Source organism: Scyliorhinus canicula, chromosome 11, assembly GCF_902713615.1.
Source record: "Scyliorhinus canicula chromosome 11, sScyCan1.1, whole genome shotgun sequence".
NCBI lineage: Eukaryota > Metazoa > Chordata > Chondrichthyes > Carcharhiniformes > Scyliorhinidae > Scyliorhinus > Scyliorhinus canicula.
Window position 1 is genome coordinate 47,238,278 of NC_052156.1, and position 22,729 is coordinate 47,261,006.

Genomic DNA, 22,729 nt, shown 5'->3' on the forward strand with positions numbered 1-22,729 from the left:
GATCTCTCTGTTCCTCCACATGCCTCAGAATCCTGCTGTTGACCCTGTAATCCACATCCAAATTTTTTCTACCAAACTGAATCACCTCGCACTTATCAGAGTTAAACTCCATCTGTCATTTTGTGGCCCAGCTCTGCATCCCATCAATGTCTCTTTGCAGCCTACAAAAGCCCTCTATCTCATCCACTACTCCACCAATCTTGGCGTCATCAGCAAATTTACTGACCTAGCCTTCAGCCCCCTCCTCCAAGTCATTGATAAAAATCACAAAAAGCAGAGGACCCAGTACTGATCCCTGTGGCACACCGCTGGTAACTGGTCTCCAGTCTGAAAAATTTCCATCCACCACCACCCTCTGTCTTCTATGTGATAGCCAGTTACTTATCCAATTGGCCAAATTTCCCTCTATCCCACACCTCATTACTTTGTTCATAAGCCGACCGTGGGGAACCTTATCAAACGGCTTACTAAAATCCATGTATACGACATCAACTGCTCTACCTTCATCTACACACTTAGTTACCTCCTCAAAGAATTCAATCAAATTTGTGAGGCAAGACTTACCCTTCACGAATGTGTGTTGACTATCCCGCGTTAAGCTGCATCTTTCCAAATGGTTATGAATCCTATTCTTCAGGACCTTTTCCATTAACTTACCAACCACCGAAGTAAGACTAACTGGCCTATAATTACCAGGGTCATTCCTATTCCCTTTCTTGAACAGAGGAACAACATTCGCCACTCTCCAGTCCTCTGGCACTATCCCCATGAACAGTGAGGACCCAAAGATCCAAGCCAAAGGCTCTGCAATCTCATCCCTTGCCTCCCAAAGAATCCTTGGATACATCCCATCTGGCCCAGGGGACTTGTCGACCCTCAGGTTTTTCAAAATTGCTAATACATCCTTCCTCAGAACATCTACCTCCTCCAGCCTACCCGCCTGTATCACACTCTCATCCTCAAAAACATGGCCCCTCTCCTTGGTGAACACTGAAGAATAGTATTCATTCAGCGCCTCTCCTATTTCTTCCCACTGCTATCCTTGACCGGCCCTACCCTCACCCTGGTCATTCTTTTATTTCTCACATAAGCATAAAAAGCCTTGGGGTTTTCCTTGATCCGACACGCCAAGGACTTCTCATGCCCCCACCTAGCTCTCCTGAGCCCTTTTTTTTTTAGCTCATTCCTTGGTACCTTGTAACCCTCAAGCGACCCAACTGAACCTTGTTTTCTCATCCTTACATACTCTTCCTTTTTCCTCTTGACAAGACATTCAACTTCTTTTGTGAACCATGGTTCCCTCACACGGCCATTTCCTCCCTGCCTGACAGGGACATACCTATCAAAGGCACGCAGTATTTGTTCCTTGCACAAGCTCCACTTTTCATTTGTGCCATTCCCTGACAATTTCTGTTCCCATCTTATGCTCCCTAATTCTTGCCTAATCGCATCATAATTACCCTTCCCCCAATTATAAACCTTGCCTTGCCGTATGGCCCTATCCCTCTCCATTGCAATAATGAAAGACACCAAATTGTGGTCACTATCTTCAAAGTGCTCTCTCACAAACAAATCTAACACTTGGCCCGGTTCATTACCCAGTACCAAATCCAATGTGCCCCCCCCCCCCCCCCTCTTGTCGGCCTATCCACATTTTGTGTCAGGAAACCCTCCTGCACACACTGTACAAAAATTGCCCCATCCGAACTGTTCGACCTATAGAGGTTCCAATCAATATTTGGAAATTTAAAGTCACCCTTGACAACTACCCTGAGACCTCCACACCTATCCATAATCTGTCTTGCAATTTCTTCCTCTACATCTCTATTACTATTTGGGGGCCTATAGAAAACTCCTAACAATGTGACCGCTCCTTTTCTTATGCTCCCTAATTCTTGCCTAATCGCATCATAATTACCCTTCCCCCAATTATAAACCTTGCCCTGCCGTTTGGCCCTATCCCTCTCCATTGCAATAGTGAAAGACACCAAATTGTGGTCACTATCTTCAAAGTGCTCTCCAACAAACAAATGTAACACCCGGCCCGGTTCATTACCCAGTACCAAATCCAATGTGGCCCCCCCCTCTTGTCGGCCTATCCACATATTGTGTCAGGAAACCCTCCTGCACACACTGTACAAAAATTGCCCCATCCGAACTGTTCGACCTATAGAGGTTCCAATCAATATTTGGAAATTTAAAGTCACCCTTGACAACTACCCTGAGACCTCCACACCTATCCATAATCTGTCTTGCAATTTCTTCCTCTACATCTCTATTACTATTTGGGGGCCTATAGAAAACTCCTAACAATGTGACCGCTCCTTTTCTTATGCTCCCTAATTCTTGCCTAATCGCATCATAATTACCCTTCCCCCAATTATAAACCTTGCCCTGCCGTTTGGCCCTATCCCTCTCCATTGCAATAGTGAAAGACACCAAATTGTGGTCACTATCTTCAAAGTGCTCTCCAACAAACAAATGTAACACTTGGCCCGGTTCATTACCCAGTACCAAATCCAATGTGGCCCCCCCCTCTTGTCGGCTTATCCACATATTGTGTCAGGAAACCCTCCTGCACACACTGTACAAAAATTGCCCCATCCGAACTGTTCGACCTATCGAGGTTCCAATCAATATTTGGAAAGTTAAAGTCACCATTGACAACTACCCTGAGACCTCCACACCTATCCATAATCTGTCTTGCAATTTCTTCCTCTACATCTCTATTACTATTTGTGGCCTAGAGAAAACTCCTAACAATGTGACCGCTCCTTTCTTATTTCTAACTTCGGCCCATATTACCTCAGTAGGCAGATCCCCTTTGAACTACCTTTCTGCAGCCATTAAACTATCCTTGATTAACAATGCTACTCCTCCACCTCTTTTACCACCTTCCCTACTCTTACTGAAAGACCATTGGGGGCGATTCTCCGCACTCACGACGGTGCGGAGAATAGCGGGCGTCGTAAATTTTTACGGCCACGCTGGTCTGACGCCCTCCTGCTATTCTCCCCCCCCCATGCCCGCCTCCCGACACGAATCGCTGCCCGCCGTTTTTTTACGGCGAGCAGCGATTCTCAGCTGGCCGATGGGCCGAATTCCAAGCCCTTTATGACCGTTTTTATGAACGTCAAACACACCTGGTCTGACCGTTCGTAAAAACGGCCGTAAAGTCGCGATCTGGGGAACCATGGCACCGATTGGCACGGCAGTACCACGGCCGTGCCAAGGTTGCCATGGGCCCGCGATCGGTACTTACCCCGCGCACTCTTTATCCTTCCGCCGCCCCGCTGTATCCATTCGCGGGGCGGCTGAGGGGCATACCGGCCCGCGCATGCGCGGCTGATGTCATGTGACGCGTCAGCAGTCGCAAACTCTGGCAAGCGGGCTTAACGAAATTCGTTAAGCCCGCGATGCCGGAGTTCACGGCCGTGGGATGCTAGCCCCGACCGGGGACCAGAATCGGTTCCTGGTCGGGGGGGCGGAGACTGGCGTCAAACCCGCCCGTTTTTGACGCCAGCCTCACGATTTCTCCCGGTTTCGGAGAATCACGCCCATTATTTTCTTTCATTATTTTGTTCACTTATGCACAAGTTAGGGCTGGAATGTTGAAGGGGAATTTTAATGCCAAGACTTAAAAAGATATTCTCAAATGTGACCCGAAACTGTCTAGTACTCAATCATTTCCAGGTTCAATGGAGGGAGTGTTAGAGGCCGTGATTAGTCCCATCTCAGGAGGTTGGTAAAATATTTGAATGAGGCTGCTTACCTCATGATCTCTGAATGAGTGAAGGAAGATCTAAAGATTCATGAGGTAGTTTCCCAAAGTCAGACTCCCTCCCCCCCCCCCCATCTACAAATGGCCAGACTATCCATCAATCTCTGCTTGTCCGCATTCCCCCACCTCTGTAGATTGCTTACATCCTTTCTATTGTCTGTGACTGCTCACCGCTCCCACAAACTGCATCTCCTCATTCCCATCCCAGCGATCTGTGACTGTTACGACCCCTCCCCCACATTCTCCGACTGCTCACCACCCCCTTCACAATCTCTGACTGCTCACAACCAGTGCAGTTTTGCCTCCATCTGTCAATATGCCACCGACTGTATCTGAAGTCCTTGACACATGTGGTTGCAATTTGTCTTAAGGCCATCGATCAGCATAGAGCTAGTTCCAGATCTCTGTTACCAGCTGCAAGAATATCTTCAACCAACTTTTTTTGCCAATGGCATTCTGAGTGACCTTCTCCCTCAATTTCTATGCCTGCCTTTCCTCCCAGGATAATCTGCCACCCAGTTTATCTGAAGACCGTGGGAATCATTAATTCTGAGCAATTTGCTTTGAGGCTCCATATCCATGTGGAACCAGTTCCAGATCTTTGCCACCATCTGTGCCTTATAAAAATTGCTGACTGTGTAGGTCAAAACAAGTAATACATAGATCATTATGTTAATCTGGTACATTTTATTTCCACAGAACTGCAGTAACAACATACGGCGATTGTCCAATAGAGTTGTCACGCTGCTATATTTCCCACACCAAAATGTTGTTTATTTTGAGCAACCTCCAGTGATTCCTGTAAGGACTGCTGGCTAGGTTGTCAAATCCTGCCACAGATAAGCGGAGCATACGCTGTGCACCCACCATCCGTTCACATTTGAAAGTTGGAATTGGGGTGCTGCGGTTGAGATTTAGGCAACCTCTAAGGTAGAAACAGCCTGGCCCATTGAGATTACTGGCTTGAAAATAGCATCCAGTGGGCCTTGGGCATCAGTGTGACAACTACAAGCCTTCGCTATGAATATTAAACGCCATTTAAATTTCAATTGAAAAATAGGAAGTCAGTAATTGAAAGTCATTGCAAGATCTCCTCTTTCCAGATAGTAAATGCTGTTCAGGTACTGCAGGGTTCACTTGCCTGTCCACAGATTAATTTTGCTAGTCACTAGCTTTTGTCAGACCTTTTATTGCAATATACAGTCTATATATAATAGTGGAGCAGGCTCAATGGGCCAAATGACTTACTGTTGGTTCTATTTCTTCTGATCTTATTGTGATCTTCATAATGGGATAAGAGGGAACGATACCGAGGAGAAAGGATCCACCTGAACTGGACCGAGTCTAGGATCCTTGTGGATAGTATAAATAGGACGGACATATGGACCTTGAACTAGTAAATAGGGGAAGGGGCTCAGTTGAAGAAGGTAGTAATAGTTTGACAACAAACAAAATGGGATGGGAGTGGTTTTAACAATCAGAAAATCTATGCTAGCTCTTTCTGATCAGTGAAAGTTTCCATGGGTGTTCAGTCACTCTATCCTCAAATATAGATTATAGTAATGTCCTGACAAGAGATTCTAGACCAACTGATCTATAATTCCTTGGATCCCCTTCTAAACGTTTTCAAACAGTGGAGTGATGGACAATTCTTTAACCTAAAGAAACTGTTCCTGAATCAAGAGTACTTTGGAATATCATAGTTAGGGTATCTGTCATGCCCTGGGATAGAAGATATCTGCTCCTGGGCATTCTATTGTTTAACTCATTGACACATTTACCCAATTTATCATGGACAGTTTCCGGCTTGTCCCCTTAAAGTTTGCCTTCTCTAAATCTAAAATCCTAGATTCCAATAAAAATGAATCATTTGTGTGTGTGCCATTGTGTGGTGTGGGACCCAATGAGTGTAGTTATTGAGTGGTTAATTAATTGCAAGTCAAAATAAATGGATACTGGCCCTCGGGCTTCACAACATAGAAGCAGGAGACAATATCTGACACTGCTTAACTGCATTATTCTGAGTCTTTTCATGTAATTACTTCCTTCAGAGCCTGCCATACCAAATTCTGGTTGCTTGATTTTAATAAGCATGACTAAATGACTTGCGATGGATGCATTAATATTAATTATAAACAGGACCTTGCAATCTGTCTTTTTAAACTGGATCAAACTGTATCTTGCTGAATGTATTTTCACCATCAACCAATTATGACCAGGAGATGCATTAATTGTATGTTACTTTTCAAAATGGCTTCTCTTATAACTTTTTTATTTGTTAATTCATTTGTTTTGAATTCATCATTCAGATTAAAAGATATGTGTGTTCCTTTTCTAGCCAACACAACTAGGATATTTGAAGGAACCAGGATTATAAAAACAAGAATGGTAAGTGTAGAAATTAATTGTTTCTGACTGAAAGGCATCACGTTAATATCGTACCTCCAAGGGTGCATGCAGGAAAAAAAGGGAAGAAATTATGTCACTGTCCATTTGTGAACAGTTACTTCATACCGCAGTTAAGTATCGCAGATTTTTGCTTTTCACTCCAAGTAGTAACTTTAAAGTCCAAACTGCTATTGATAACTGTGCTACAATGTAAATGAAAAAATATTGCTGTCACTGGAGAAGCTCAGTTTGTGGTTTCCTGAGACTGCAGGGGAAGGACATATGAACATACAAATTAGGAACAGGAGTAGACCACTTAGCTCCTCAAGCCTGCTCCTCCATTCAATAAGATAATAATCTTTATTAGTATAACATGTAGGCTTACATTAACACTGCAGTGAAGTTACTGTGAAAATCCCATAGTTGCCACACTCTGCCGCCTGTTCTGGGTACACTAGGGGAGAATTCAGAATGTCCAATTCACCTAACAAGCATGTCTTTTGGGACTAGTGGGAGGAAACCGGAGCACCCAGAAGAAGCCCACGCAGCCACGAGGCGAATGTGCAGACTCCGCACGGACAGAGAGCTAAGCTTGGAATCGAACCCGGGTCTATGGCGCTGTGAAGCAACAGTGCTAACCACGCTGCCACCGTGCCGTCATAGATCATGGCTGATCTGATTTTAACTTCAACTCTACATTCCTGCATAAATTTCCCTTGCAATAAACAATAGCATTCTATTAGCTTTCCTAATTATTTGCTATACCTACATACTAACCTTTTGAAATTGATGCACTTGGACCGTCTGCAGCTCAGGACTCTACAATCTCTCACCATTTAGATAACATGCTCCTTTTTTATTCTTCCTGCCAAAATGGACAATTTCACGTTTACCACATTATACTCCGTTTGCCAGATCTTTGCCCACTCACTTTGGATTGGATTGGATTGGATTGGATTTGTTTATTGTCACGTGTACCGAGGTACAGTGAAAAGTATTTTTCTGCAGCAGCTCAACAGATCATTCAGTACATTGGAAGAAAGGGAATTGAACAGAATTCAAGAAAGTACATGAGAATACATAATAGGGCTACACAATATATACAATGTAACTACATAAGCATTGGCATCGGATGAAGCAGACAGGGTGTAGTATTAATGAGGACAGTCCATAAAAGGGTCGTTTAGGAGTATGGTGACAGTGGGGAAGAAGCTGTTTTTGAGTCTGTTCGTCCGTGTTCTCAGACTTCTGAATCTCCTGCCCGATGGAAGAAGTTGGAAAAGTGAGTAAGCCGGGTGGGAGGGATCCTTGATTATGCTGCCTGCTTTCCCCCGGCAGCGGGAGGTGTAGATGGAATCGATGGATGGGAGGCAGGTTCGTGTGATGGACAGGGCGGTATTCACGACTCTCTGAAGTTCCTTGCGGTCCTGGGCCGAGCAGTTGCCATACCAGGCTGTGATGCAGCCCGAGAGGATGCTCTCTATAGTGCATCTGTAAAAGTTGGTAAGGGTTAATGTGGACATGCCAAATTTCCTTAGTTTCCTGAGGAAGTAAAGGCGCTGTTGTGCTTTCTTGGTGATAGCGTCGACATGAGTGGACCAGGATAGATTTTTGGTGATGTGCACCCCTAGGAATTTGAAGCTGCTCACCATCTCTACCTCAGCTCCGTTGATGCTGACAGGGGTGTGTACAGTACTATGCTTCCTGAAGTCGATGACCAGCTCTTTAGTTTTGCTGGCATTAAGGGAGAGATTGTTGTCATTGCACCACTCCACTAGGTTCTCTATCTCCCTCCTGTATTCAGACTCGTCGTTGTTCGAGATCCGGCCCACTATGGTCGTATCGTCAGCAAACTTGTAGATGGAGTTGGAACCAAGTTTTGCCATGCAGTCGTGTGTGTACAGGGAGTAGAGTAGGGGGCTAAGTACGCAGCCTTGCGGGGCACCGGTGTTGAGGACTATTGTGGAGGAGGTGTTGGTGTTCATTCTTACTGACTGTGGTCTGTTGGTCAGAAAGTCAAGGATTCAGTTGCAGAGTGGAGAGCCAAGTCCTAAGTTTTGGAGCTTTGATATGAGCTTGGCTGGGATTATGGTGTTGAAGGCGGAGCTGTAGTCAATAAATAGCAGTCTGATGTAGGAGTCCTTGTTTTCGAGATGCTCTAGGGATGAGTGTAAGGCCAGGGAAATGGCATCTGATGTGGACCGGTTGCGACGGTATGCGAATTGAAGTGGGTCAAGGCATTCCGGGAGTATGGAGGTGATGCGCTTCATGATCAGCCTCTCAAAGCACTTCATTACAACTGACGTCAGGGCCACCGGGCGGTAGTCATTGAGGCACGTTGCCTGGTTCTTCTTTGGTACCGGTATGATGGTGGTCTTCTTGAAGCAGGTGGGGACCTCGGAGTGGAGTAGGGATAGGTTAAAGATGTCTGTGAAAACCTCTGCCAGCTGGTCCGCGCAGGTTCTGAGTGCACGACCAGGGATCCCATCTTTACCCATCTTATCCCTTCGTAACCCCCTTATGTCTTCTTCACAGCTTATTTTCCTATCTATCTTTATGTCATCAAATTTAGCAACCTCACCTTGGGTCCCTTCATCCAAATCATTCAGATAAATTGTAAAGAATATTGATCTCTGTGGCACACCATTCATTACATCCCACCAACCAGAAAATGACCTATTTATAACTACTTTGTTTCCAGTTAGAAGTCTTACAACACCAGGTTAAAGTCAAACAGGTTTGTTTCAAACACGAGCTTTCGGAGCGCAGCCCCTTCCTCAGGTGAAGGTCCTAGAGGAAGGAGCTGCGCTCCGAAAGCTCGTGTTTGAAACAAACCTGTTGGACTTTAACCTGGTGTTGTAAGACTTCTTACTGTGCTCACCCCAGTCCAACGCCGGCATCTCCACATCATGTTTCCAGTTAGCTAGCCGATCTTCTATCCATACCAACATGTTACCCCCTAGACCATAAGCTTTTGGTTTCCGCAATAATGTTTGAAAATCTAAGTTCAGTACTTCTACTGGTTCCCCTTTATCCACAATACATGTTACTTCTTCAAAGCACTCTGATAAATCGGTCAAACATGATTTCCCTCTCGCAAAACCTGACCCTGCCTGATTATCTTGAATTTATCTAAGTGCTCTTTTATAGCGTCTTTAATAATAGCTTCCAGCATTTCCCCTATGACAGTTAAGCTAATTGACCTATAGTTTCCTGGCATTTGACTCCTTCCCTTTTTGAGTTGCATTTGCTATTTTCCAATCTAATGGAACCTTTCTCAAATCTATTTTCCGTGAATCATGGATGATAGATCCTCCCCTTGGAAGTTTTATTTCTTGTTGGAATAGTATAACTCTAATTTTTACCACGGTGAATTGTACAAATTCAGAAAACTGGAAACCATCCTATAATCTGGAACTGCTCAAAATAAAAAATGTTTCTCGTGTAAATGGAATATTCAAATGTTTCCATTCACAGGAGTATATTACATAGATTCTCCTTGGAGAGCAATCAGTAAATCTATACTGTCGTGCTTCCTCGCATCCACATCATATAACTTGTGGGTAATTTGTTTTACTCTTTTTGACCCGGAGGTTAATTCTATTAGATAAAGTTGAGAACTGGTTGTGGAGAATCTAGTTGTGGAGGTTTCACAGCACATAGAGGGAGCTGGAGGAAATGCAACTAGGACCAGTTGGAACAACTGTGCACAAAACAAAGTTAGTGTTTTTAATGACCAATTTAGACTCTTTAATAACCCCACCCTATTTGCTTTATTTGAAAACTCATTCCAGTGTACCAGTCTTCATGGTTGCAGGGGATTCTCTGTCAACATTCTCATTAACTTTCTAATACTTGCAGAAACTTGAAAACTAAAACAGCTGATCATGAAGTATTTTTATTCTAATTTTTGCAGTCTTGCAGATCCATTTTATATTTTTTCAGTGATCAATAGTGCTCACTCTCTCACCCCCTACACTCGTTCAGTCTACCACGCATTCACATTCTCTCATCCCCGACACTCTCAATCCTCAGTTCACCCCACACTCACCTCTCTCATCCCTACACTCTCTCAATCCACCCCACAGACACATTCTCTCATCCCTACACTCTCTCAATCCACCCTGCACACACATTCTCTCATCCCTACACTCTCTCAATCTACCACACATTCACTCTCTCTCATCCCATACACTCTCAATCCTCAATCCACCCCACACTCACCTCTCTCATCCCTACACTCTCTCAATCCACCCCGCACGCCCATTCTCTCAACCCTACACTCTCTCAATCCACCCCGCATGCCCATTCTCTCATCCCTACACTCTCTCAATCCACCCCGCATGCCCATTCTCTCATCCCTACACTCTCTCAATCCACCCCGCATGCCCATTCTCTCATCCCTACACTCTCTCAATCTACCACACATTCACTCTCTCTCATCCCATACACTCTCAATCCTCAATCCACCCCCCAATCATTGGGCGGGATTCTCCATTGGCTGATGCCGAAATCGAGAAATGCAATTGGGCAGAGAATAGGTTTCAACGCCAAAATTACGGCAGGCACTGATTTGACGCCAAAGCACATTTGTCCATCACGTCAACAGCGTCATCAATGGGATCCGGAACACACAAATAGTAGACATCGTTTGCATATCAGCAGGCCCGACCTGGTATTCTCCGGGGCCTCCATCATTCTCTGCCTCCAATGGGCCGAGTTCCCAACGACACGGTTCACTGTGCTTTTAAAAATTGTGAAACCAACACCCATGACTGCTGAGGGAGAGAGAGGGGACATGGAAAGTGTCCAACATCGCCATAGTTTGCTGAAAGTTGTGCCGGAACACCATTATTGCAGCGGAAAGGCAGCAATGCAGCTGCGGATGCCGCTGACAGCCCACTGTGAACCTAGGGCCACAGGTCGCATGGGTGTACACCCAGTCCACCCCCCTAGGTGTTCTCTGGCCCCAGCCGATCCATCAACTGTATGGACATGCTCTAGCACAACAGGTGCCATCTTGTTCGCACCGTTTTCCATTGGAATCGATTGTGTTCCATGTAGCGCCGGTGCTAGCCTCAGCATCAAAACGTAGTCTCAGGAACGAAGAATCCAGTTCACACTCTCTCACCTCCCTCACACTCTCTTACCCTCCTCACTCTTTCTTATCCCCACATTCTCTCTCCCTCCCTCACACTGTCACACCCTCCCTCACACACTCTCTCTATTCCACTCGCACTCTCCACTGCTGCCTGAGCCCCGCTCAAACTGACTCCCACTCCAGCTGCCCCATGCTCCGCTCCAGATGTCTTTGCCCTTGGGCCCAGCTTTAACTTGCCTGAGACCAAATCAGGCTGTCCCATGCCAGTTCTGCCTCACCTGGAACCCACTCGGGATGACTGAGTCGCGTTCCCTCGGCACCCATGCTCCGTGGACCACGCTCCTTGGCGTCTTCACTCTCTGGGGCACACTTTTCGCTGTCTCCATTCCCGGGGGCCTGCTCATCGGCACCACCATTCCCTGGGCCACTCTCCTCGGCAACTCTGCTCCCTGGACTACGCTCCTCAGCACTTCCGTTCCCTGGGCCATGCTTGCCGGTGTCTCCGTTCCCTGAACTATGTTCTCTGGCTATTCTGTTCCCGGGGCCTCAAACACACAGCTGCTGCTGTTCATTGCACTTCTCTTTGGCCTACTAGCACAAAACATGGGATAGAAACAACCTGTGATTGAAGGAGCAGCTTCAAACCTTTTTCTTGGAAAACTGGCTTTGGGAGCCATATGTAGGGGCGTCAAGGCCACATCCCATATGTCGGACAAGCCTGCACTACTCCATTCTATATTCATCCTTGTGAGGCTGCCAATTCACAGTGTGCAATGCCGATTATATGACAAGGGACAGGGAGCAGTCCCATTCTTGAATTAAGGGTGTACTGAATTTTTGTACCATGTATCATTCTTTGAAAAATTTTAATGAACAATTCAATCTGTATTATTCCTGAACTGCTGGTAGATATCTGATTGACATCCTGGGGATTGTGTCATTAGCGTAACAGGGGCAGCAGCCGCCATTTAGGGTATATTGTGGGTTGGTGCCAGAGAGGTTGGATGTTAAGGTTTTATGAGCTGCAGAGTTGAATTGTTTTGTAAATCAGTTGATTGCTCTGTGATTAATTATTCTCAGAGAATCAGAATTTCAGCACTGCTGCAGAAGAAGCACCAAAGGCCCATGATTCATCTCCTCATCCTAGTGCTCAAGAAATTTTCAAATTTCTAGTAGCGCTTTTCATATGAAATAAAAATGCAAATGATCATTCTCGAGGAAACAGAATGTTCATCTTTGAACAAGTTCAGATAAGAAATTAACAAACACCGTTTAATATTTTACGCATTTACATATCAGTTGGAAGTTCAGAGATGAACTGAGGTAAAATAAAATTCTGGTTAAAAAAAGGCCACGTTTTTAGATTAATGTGAAACATGTGAAGCACTGATGTGCACTTTGTGGACAGCAATGTTGCCTCCTTTAACTTGCTAAATTACTTTAAGGACTTTTGTGTGTTTTGTTTCCTTCAAAGCTCACCAGCAGGTGGCAGCAAAATATATTGAAGAATTTTTGTTTATTTGTAAAAGATATGAAGGAAATGTTAAAAAATGATTGCATGTTAATTAATGTTAATTTAACAATGGAAAATTATGTAATTTATTCTACATTTACCGTCACGTTTAAAACAACTAATTTTGAGTCATTACTATCGTCCAACTAGGGGTGGGAATGGCTTCAATCATATTTTCCAAAAATTCAAAAACAAAATGGATCTAGTCAAGTTTGGGGTCGGTGGAGGCTCTGCCCTCACAGGGTCATCGTGGATCTGCAGTTTAAGGCTAGGAAATATGTAAATGAAGAGAGGGGAGTAGGGGAATAGAAGGGAGATGGAAATAGATGGGGAAGGCAGCAGTGAAGGAATGGATGGGTTAAGAAAAAAAGTATCTCAGGGCCATGGAATAGAGATTATTCACTAACTTGGCAAACGGAGAAGGCAGAGGGAGTACCTGGAAAATGACCAAGATTTTTGAACAAATAAAAAGTCCCAAACCCTACGGCAGTGATGCGACCATCAATTCACACGACACGGAGAGTTGAAGTGAACAGTGGTTTTAATCAGCTAGATCTGTGCCTGCCTGCGACTGCTCTGTACTGAGTGCCGCCTACAGGCTGCAGATCTATATATCTCCCGCAAAGGGCATCAACATAACACAATATAATGCAATGTAACACAATCTGTTCACCACATTCACCCCCGGTTAAAAATTGAAGTCCAGCGGGGGTGAAGTGGGCTCACAGATTGAGTCTGTCCGGCGCCTTGATCGTTTGCTGCAATAGCCTGAGCTCTGGTTTCGCTGCCGGCATGGGTGTTGAACTTATCGCTGCGGGCACAGGCGTTGACTCCAGGAGCGTGTCTTCTGGAGCTTCATCCCTGTAGGTCAGCAATGGGGGGAGGGGTGGTGTAGGCCATGTAGGGGCGGGGGTGGTGTTGGGTGTAGGGTGGTGTGGGGGGGGGGGGGGGGTAGGTGATGGTCGCAGGGGAACCGGTGGATGCCAGGTCCCGGAGGGAGACCGTATCTTGTCCACCATCGTGGTGCGCCATGTCGGCATACTGGGGGTTGGCGTGAAGGAGCTGGACCCTCTCGACCAGGGGGTCGGACGTATGGCTCCTCACGTGCTTTCGGAGGAGGACAGGCCCCGGTGTCGTCAGCCAGGACGGAAGCGAGACCCCGGAGATGGATTTCCTGGGGGAAACAAATAGGCAGTCATGAGGGGGTCTCGTTCGTGGCTGTGCAAAGAAAGGAGTGACCTAATGGAGTGGAGCATGCCGGGGAGGACCTCCTGCCAGCGGGAAACTGGGAGACTCCTAGACCATAGGGCCAGAAGGACGGCCTTCCATACCGTTGCGTTCTCCCTCTCCACCTGTCCGTTTCCCCAGGGGTTGTAACTGGTAGTCCTGCTCGAGGCGATGCCCTTACTGAGCAGGTACTGATGCAGTTCGTCGCTCATAAACGAGGAGTCCCGGTCACTGTGGACGTAAGTGGGGAAACCGAACAGGGTGAAGATACTATGCAGGGCCTTAATGACAATGGCCGCGGTCATGTTGGGGCAAGGATTGTAAAGGGGAAACGGGAGTACTCGTCGACGACGTTAAGAAAATACGTGTTGTGGTCAGTGGAGGGGAGGGGCCCTTTGAAATCGACACTGAGGCGCTCAAAGGGCTGGGATGCCTTCACCAGGTGGGCATCTGGTCGATAGAAGTGCGGCTTACACTCCGCGCAGATTTGGCAGTCCCTAGTCATGGCCCTGACCTCCTTGGTGGAGTAGGGCAGGTTGCCAATCCTCCACCTCAAGATTTTATCATTCTTGATCTTGCCCTGCTGTGTATTGTTGAACATGAAGGCTACCGACCGTCGGTCGGTGACGAGGGTGAACCTCCTACCAGCGAGATAGTGCCTCCAATGCCACACAGCTTCCACAATGGCTTGAGCTTCTTTTTCGACTGAGCAGTGTTGAATCTTGGAGGCGTTGAGGGTACGTGAAAAAAAGGCTACGGGCCTGCCTGGTTAAGGGTAGCGGCGAGGGCGACCTCTGGCGCATCGCTCTCCACCTGGAAGGGGATGGACTCGTCCACCGCGCGCATCACGGCTTTGGTAATATCTGCCTTGATGCGGCTGAAGGCCTGGCAGGCCTCAGCTGTCAGGGGGAAGATGGTGGCTTTGATAAGTGGGCGGCCTTTGTCCACATAGTTGGGGACCCACTGGGCATAATACGAAAAGAACCTGAGGCATCATTTACAGGGCCTTGGGGCAGTGGGGGAAGGGGAGTTGCAGGAGGGGGTGCATGCGGTCGGGGTCGGGCCCTCGGACTCCGTTTTCCCCAACATAGCCGAGGATGGCCAGTCGGGTTGTGCGGAAAATGCATTTCTCCTTGTTGTAGGTTAGATTGAGGGCTTGGGCGGTTTGGAGAAACTTCTGAAGGCTGGCGTCGTGGTCCTGCTGATCATGGCCGCAGATGGTCACGTTGCCCAAGTACGGAAATGTGGCCCGCAGCCCGTACTGGTCCACCATTTGGTCCATCGTTCTTTGGAAGACCGAGACCCCATTGGTGCCGCAGAAGAGGACCCGGAGGAAGTGGAAGAGGCGGCCGTCTGCCTCAAAGGCCATGTAGTGGCGATCTTCCGGGCGGATTGGAAGCTGGTGGTCTGCGGACTTCAGATCTACCGTGGAGAAAACCCGGCAGTGTGCAATCTGATTCACCATGTCCTCCGGGGAAGAGGGTACGCATCAAGGTGCATGTACTGGTTTATGGTTTGGCTGTAGTCGACAACCTTCCGGTTCTTTTCCCCGGTCCTGATGACCACCCCTTGAGCTCCCCAGGGGTTATTATTGGCCTTGATACCCCCTCCCTCAAGAGCCGCTGGACCTCTGACTTGATAAAAGTCCTGTCCTAGGCACTGTACCGCCTGCTCCTGGTGGCGACGGGCTTACAGTCGGCGGTGAGGTTCGCAAAGAGCGGGGGAGGGGCAACCTTAAGAGGCGCGAGGCTACATACGGTGAGTGGGGCCTGCCGAACTTCAGGGTCAGGCTCCTGATGTTGCACTGGACGTCAAGTCCCAACAGGAGAGGAGCGCAGAGGTCGGGGAGGACATATAGTTTGAAATTGGCGTACCCGGCGCCCTGTATCGCGAGGTTCACGACACAGTACCCCCGGATCTGCACTGAAAGTGACCCGGAAGCGAGGGAGATTGTTTGGAATGCGGAGGAAATTTAGAGAGAACAGCGCCTTACCGTGTCTGGGTGTACAAAGCTCTCTATGCTCACAGAGTCAAACAGGCAGGGCATTTCGTGCCCATTGACCCGGACGGCCATCATTGAGTTCCTGAAGTGCTTGGGCCATGACTGGTCAAGGGTGACAGCGCCGAGCTGCGGGTAGCCGGCGTGGTCGGAGGTGGTGGGGTGGTCCCAATATGACTGCCCCTGTCGGTCGCACATGTCGAGCGGCGTCGGAGATGGCGGCCAAGTTGGCGGCCCCCGTCGGTTGCACGTGTCGGGCGGCGTTGAAATGGCGGCCCCCATGAGTCGCACGTGTAGGGTAGGGTTAAAGATGGCTGCCCCCACGGACAGCACGAGGCTGATGACACGTCCGAAGGGGGCAGTACCGGCAAGCACGCAGCCACGCTGCGGAGGTCTGCGTGCCTGTGAGTCTGAAAGTCGGGCCTGTGATTTAGGAGTTTTGGATCTGGCCAGGCAGACTTTGGCAAAGTGTCCTTTCTTGCCGCAATCGCTACAGGTTGCGTTCCGAGCCGGGCAACGCTGCCTGAGGTGCTGGTTCTGGCCGCAGAAATAGCTGGACAGCCCCCCGGGTTGGGCGGGCAGCCGCGCAGTACACGCCTGGGTCACCCTCTGATCGGGTGTCCACGAGAGGATCGTGTGGTCAGAGGGGAAAGCATTGAGGCTCTGAAATGCTACTTCTAAGGAGGTGGATAGTTTTACCGTCTCTTCTAGGTCGAGGGCGCCCTTTTCGAGCAAGCGCTGTCTGAGATAGTTGGACCGGACTCCAGCCACATAGGTGTCCCGGATTGTGAGTTCCAAGTGCTGCGAGGCCGTGACATCCTTGCAGTTGCAGTTTTTAGCGAGTACCTTCATGTCGCGTAGGTATTCCTCCAGCGATTCCCCGGAGTGTTGACGGCACGTTGTGAGGAGATGCCGCGCGAACACTTCGTTCACCGGCCTCATGTACTGCCTTTTCAGGATCGCAACCGCATCAGCGTACGTGGTCGCTTCCTCGATCTGCACAGAGATTCTGTGGTTCACCCGAGCGTGGAGGAGACTCAGTTTCTGTTCCTCGGTGAAGGTGGGCAAGGATGAGGCAGCGAGGTAGGCCTCAAAACAGTGGAGCCAGTGCGAAAAAATTCCTTTGGCTTCAGCTGCCTGTGGGTCGAGTTCCAGTCGATCAGGTTTGAGGGCTGCTTCTATAGTGATATTGTAGCTGATTAAATTGATGCGACCATCAATTCACACGAGATAGAGAGTTGAAGTGAACAGTGGTTTTTATCAGCTAGAACTGTGCCTGCCTGCGACTGCACTGTACTGAGTGCCGCCTACAGGCTGCAGATCTATATACCTCCCCCGAAGGGGCAGAGCCCACAAGGGTATCAACATCATACAATGTAATGTAATACAATGGTGGGCCATAGGTGGAGCCCACAAGGGTATCAACATAATACAATGTAATACAATGGTGAATGGTAGCAGTAATCCGTTCACCACAGGCAGTGCACAAGTTTTGGAAAGATTCACATTTTCTTCTTTATTTTCCACACTTCACTACTCTTGATAATTTCTATTACTGACGTTGTTTTGCTGAAAGATGGAATGGATATATCAGAGGATATCAAACTAAACATATCGGGTCGGATATTACGTTTCTTGGCGGGGTGAAATGGGCTGAATGGAGGTGGAGTTCTCCGCTTGCTCCTGCCTCTGCCGTCACAGCATTTCCGCTCAGGCGTTGGGTGATCAATTAGTGGCTGTCTGGTGCGAAGGTGGTTAATTAGAGGCCCAGGGGTGGGGGCTCTGCGCCTAATTAGAACTGTAAAGATTTCCTGCTCTCTGAATCTTTCTTAATTTCTTGTGGGAGGCTCCAAAAAGTTGAAAAACAAAGTGATAAAGCATAGCAAGGCTTCTATCCTCCACAGCAGAATCAGCCATGGCCCCCGGTGGTTGGTCTCTTTTTCTTGCTTAGCTTCTTTATACCAGCTGTAAAACATTCCCAAACCTCTTCTCGTCCAACTCTCGAAAAATGCAGTGGCAAATAAAACATTTTCAACAGTTGACTTTTTAACAGGCTCAATGGCTGGTTAATTAGTTAGTTCAAAATGGCGGGCTGGCTGCTAATTTCAAAGTCTGCTCATTTTCTGTAATTTGGGAGACAAGAGTGTTGGCGTCACGTTGCTGTTCTGATGTCAACGGGTGGCGGGGGGTGGGGGTAGGGCGGGAGAGATACGATGGCCCACCTAATTGCCTACGTAAAATGCAGCCCATTGTATTGGAAGCCTTTATTACAGCACCACCAAGAGGTCAATAATATTTTGCAGCTAAATGCAATAGGTATTTGAAAGTAAATTAGGCCTTATCAAGCAATTGACTTAGGAATTTCAGTGAATTTTGAAATGGAATTTTGAGCCACACCAGTAATTTTAATATAAAATAGATTACTTTTGTATGTCACAGGTATATCAAAGCATCAGCCTGCACAGGTCAACTTTTGTTCACTCTGCAATATTATCACAGATGAATAGCCAAAATGGAAAAATTTACCAAAATATGAGACTTATGTAAACCGGACAGTTTTGTATAATGCAGGGACTATTTCACCCAACCAGCAATCAGTTGGACTAAAAAATATTTAAATGCGTGTTTTCAATTTGTGGTAAGATGACTCTATAATTAAGGGGTGGAAGAAAATACTGTTGTATACTATTTGAATAGTCAGAGGTGCCAACTTGAAAGCAAATTACATACGTACTGTGATTTCTAAAAATATTAATAATAGCAGATCTATGCATTTCTTGTCAAGCAACTGAATGTGAGATGTTAACAAAACTACAGGTACCTGTTGATATCTGCAACAACCTTGACTGGCTTTAACAAGGGGTGGGTTTCTCTGAAACAGCGGCTAAGCGTTGATGCCAGTGTAAAAATCGGAGCGTTTCACGCGGGCGTCAACGGGCCCCTTGGCCCAGCGATTCACTTACCTGAAGGGGGCCAGCAGTGTGCCGGAGTGCTCCGCGCAGCTCCAGCTGCCGGCGGAGAATTGCTGCGGGGGCCTCTTTCAATGATCCCCGACCGGCGCCGCGTCGACTGCGCTTGCGCGACTGGCGGCAATCCTCCGTCGGACCTGATTGCGGGTCTGACACCCCATTCTCTGCCCCTGCGCTGAGCGCGATTTTGGAGAGGAAGCTCGGAGAATTCCGGCCAAGATCCCTATTTAAGAATTTATGTTCTCACATTTTGTGACAAAATAAAGCTCATCGGCGGGATTCTCCATTTCTGAGATTAAGTGTTGACGCCAATGCAGAATTCGTGGGCTTTCGCCAAGCAAAGCTGGCATCGCACCTGGACCGATTCCGCTACAGTTCAGGGGCTAGCACAACCAATTCTAATGAGAAACGGTGCCGGATTCGCTGGTTTTGCGATTGACACTCAGGAGGTTGGCAAGGTTCAGCCACATAACACACTTCACTCCCCACACACAAGAAACCAGCCAACAAAATGGCAGCAAGGAGAGCAGATCCACACTTCACCGATGCCAAGCTGGAGACCCTCCTGGACGCGGTGGAGGAGAGGCGAATGACCCTGTACCCAGGCCCGTTGAGAAGTCTGCCAGCTGCTGCCATTCATGCTGCCTGCACGCAGGTTGCAGAGGCAGTCAGCGCCACCTGCACACCGTCCGGACCAGTCAGCTGTGCCAGAAGAAACTGCACAACCTCCTCAGGGCGGCCTGGGTGAGTAGGCACCACTGTGCCCGTGGCACTCACCGTATACCACACACCTGTAACCTTACCCCTCACCCCAAACCAGAGGGCGGCCGAACGCCCACCCTATACTCCAAGTTGATACCCATACCAGCCGCCATGGCCAGGTGCCCTGGCCACTGAGGCCACCAGCTACCCAATGCCTGGGCTGCATGAGTTGGACTGTCTAACACTGTCAATTTCTGTTCCCTAACCCTCAGGAGAAGGCCGCTCACAACCACTGGAAGTGGGAAAAGACAGGAGGGGGACTGCCGGACCTGTGGCCCTTCACTGTGACTAAACAGAGGGCCCTGGAGGTGGTCGGCGGCCCAGAGGAATGGGATGTCACTAAGCTCCACCTCGGCGAGGATGTGAGACCCTGCAGGGTTACAGTTCCCTGTGACACATGTGCCAATCCCGCCCCCCAAAAAACACCCTCAGTCCAACATCTACCCTGCACCCCCTCCCTTCCGGCCCACGGTCTAATCATGCATCTTGCCTTGTGTCTTACAGGACCTGCCGGGGATGGGCCACGTCCACATCCCCTGCTCCCAGCCAGCGCCACAACTGGAATCCCCCCATGAGCCGCATACGATGCTGAGAGCAGCTCGACACCAGCCCTCCGCCTGAGACTCAGGTGACCCGGGATCTCGGGTCGGAGGATGACAGTGATTTTCCATCACACCTATTTCCAACACCCTCAACCATCCCAGAGACACTCACCTTGGTTGGGCATGTTAGTGAAAAGGCTTCTGGGACACTATCTGGTGCTCAGCACACAGTTGGACCGATACAGCAGGTGGAGGTAGGAACACCCGAGGGGCTGGATGGCCGGAGGGCAGGCCAACCCGAGGAACTAGCTGCCGTCCAGACTGCTCTCGAGCTTCTGGAACAAACAATCCCATCCATAGTGGAGATGCAGTCGCAGAGCCAGGGACTACATGAGGGGTTGTTATCGAGCCTCCAGTACCTGCAGCTGCAGTTGCAGGAATCCAACCGCGTGCAGCAGCAGGAGGTGGTGTCAACGATGTGTGTCACCCAGGGCAACATCGCACACGGTGGAGGCATTGGAGGTGACGGTTTTGGCTATGGATCAGCATGTCCAAGGCCGGAGGCATTCTGTGGGGGCGCTGGCCGAGGCCCAGGACAGGGTTGCCGCCTCAGAGGCAACCATGTCCCAGAGCCACTTGGAAATTGTAGTGGCGCTCCTGAGTGTGGCCCAGTCACAGCAGGCCATGGCTGGGAATGCCGGTGGCATTTCCCAGGCGCTGGCCGACATGACATAGATGCAGAGGGAGGTGAGGCAGTCCCAGAGATGATCGACTCCCTGTGCTCCATGGCTGTGAGTGCGCAGACCCTAGTGCCTCCAGAACTGGCAGCGCCAGGTGGCAGGGGAACATCAGGGGATAGTTCCCCTCGCACCCCCACCCCATGGAGTAGCCCGGGGTCCATCGAGCACCCCTAGGGGGAGGAAGCAATGGGGCCTGTGTCAGTGACTCCACCCTCCTGTCCCTGGCACATCTGGTGTGCAGCAGGCAGAACGGGGCGACACCATGCCACCCGGGACACCCAAGCAGCAGCCGTGCCCATTCGGGCCAGGTTTCCCCAGAAGACGCCCACCAACAGGAACCCAGGTCTCAGGGCAGGAATTACAGCAGGCCGCCTCCACTCTTGCTGTACCATACGGGGAACCACCTAAATGTGGCGTTAGTGGCCTTGACACCAGTAAAGTTGGCACGAGTGCAGGGCACAGTTTAGCTATAGCGGCTAGGATGCAAATCTTTATATATTTGTTCACATTAAACACCTATTGCCACCATTAACACCTGCCTCGGTGCGCTGTATGAGGGGTGGGCTGGTCGGGGGGGTGGGGTGTAATGGGCAGACCCTGTGGGTGGCCTGGACTCCACAACACCCCCCCTCTCCCCAACCGTCCCCATCACCGCAAGGATCCGATGGGACCATGGGATGGAATAGCCAGCTTGCATGCAGCAATAATCCAGGTGGATGAGGGAAAGTGCTACCTTGGGCAGGAATCAAACATTGTCAAACAATATGGAGCACCGGAGCTCATCGCAGAGTGCGTTGTCATCATCCTCCATCCCATGGACCAGACCTGTTGTTACTGCCAACCCAAGGCCCACACCATACCCCAGGGCGGGCGGGGGGGGGGGGGGGGGGGGGGGGGGGTGGAATGGGGAATGGCAGAGGGTGGAGTATGGGGGATGGGGACATCCATACGGTCAGTGTCAATCTGCAGGATTAGGGGCCAAGGTAGGTGGTCAGTGGGCACATGAAGATGGTCACGGTAATGGCAGTCCATACCTGGGCACTAACCCAGTCCCATGTGGGGGTCACCACGATCACTCGGTCGATTCACACGAATCTCCCCCTGCCCCCCCAGCTCCTGGCAGGTCATGCAGCCAAATCCGGCCAGTGCCCGGCCCAGCAGCTCGCAGCCACTCCTCTCCATGTCCTACCTCCTCTCTCTCTACCTCAGCAGCCACCACGCCGATTTCATGATTTTGAAAAGCACAAGTGTACCCTGCCGTCGGGAACTCAGCCCATCAGAGGAGGAGAATCACAGAACTCAGCCCCGGAGAATGCCCGGTCGAGCCTGCTAATGATATGCAAACAGTGTTTACTGTACGTGCGTTCTGGTACGCATTGACGCTGCTATCGAGGTGACAGAGAATTGCGATTTGGCGTCAAATCGGTGCCTGCTGCAATTTTGTCTTTGGAACCTAATCTCCACCCAATCACGTTTTGTGATTTCGGCATCGGCAAACGGAGAATCCCGTCCCATATTTTTACTCCCTTCTCCTCTCCCTGCAAAATTTTTGTGAGGCTGTGTACCCACTGCAGGCAGTTGGCATTTGCGATTGCAATTCTTCAACCCACCACCAGGTGGCTTGAAATAGCAGTCCAATGGTCTGATTGCACTTCCACTTATATGCTTCCCTGACTTTGGAATGTGAGGGAAGTGGGAAGAATCAAC

General features: G+C 49.0%; 1 protein-coding gene across 2 annotated transcripts in view; it reads left to right on the top strand.

The window, feature by feature from the left end:
• Positions 1–22,729, top strand: part of LOC119973064 (receptor-type tyrosine-protein phosphatase gamma-like) — a 1,019,600-nt gene that overhangs the window by 819,303 nt on the left and 177,568 nt on the right. For both annotated transcript variants that reach the window (XM_038810525.1, XM_038810526.1), the window contains one exon: positions 6,120–6,169. In XM_038810525.1, coding sequence (XP_038666453.1) covers positions 6,120–6,169 — 50 coding nt within the window. The remainder of the gene's footprint in view (positions 1–6,119; positions 6,170–22,729) is intronic.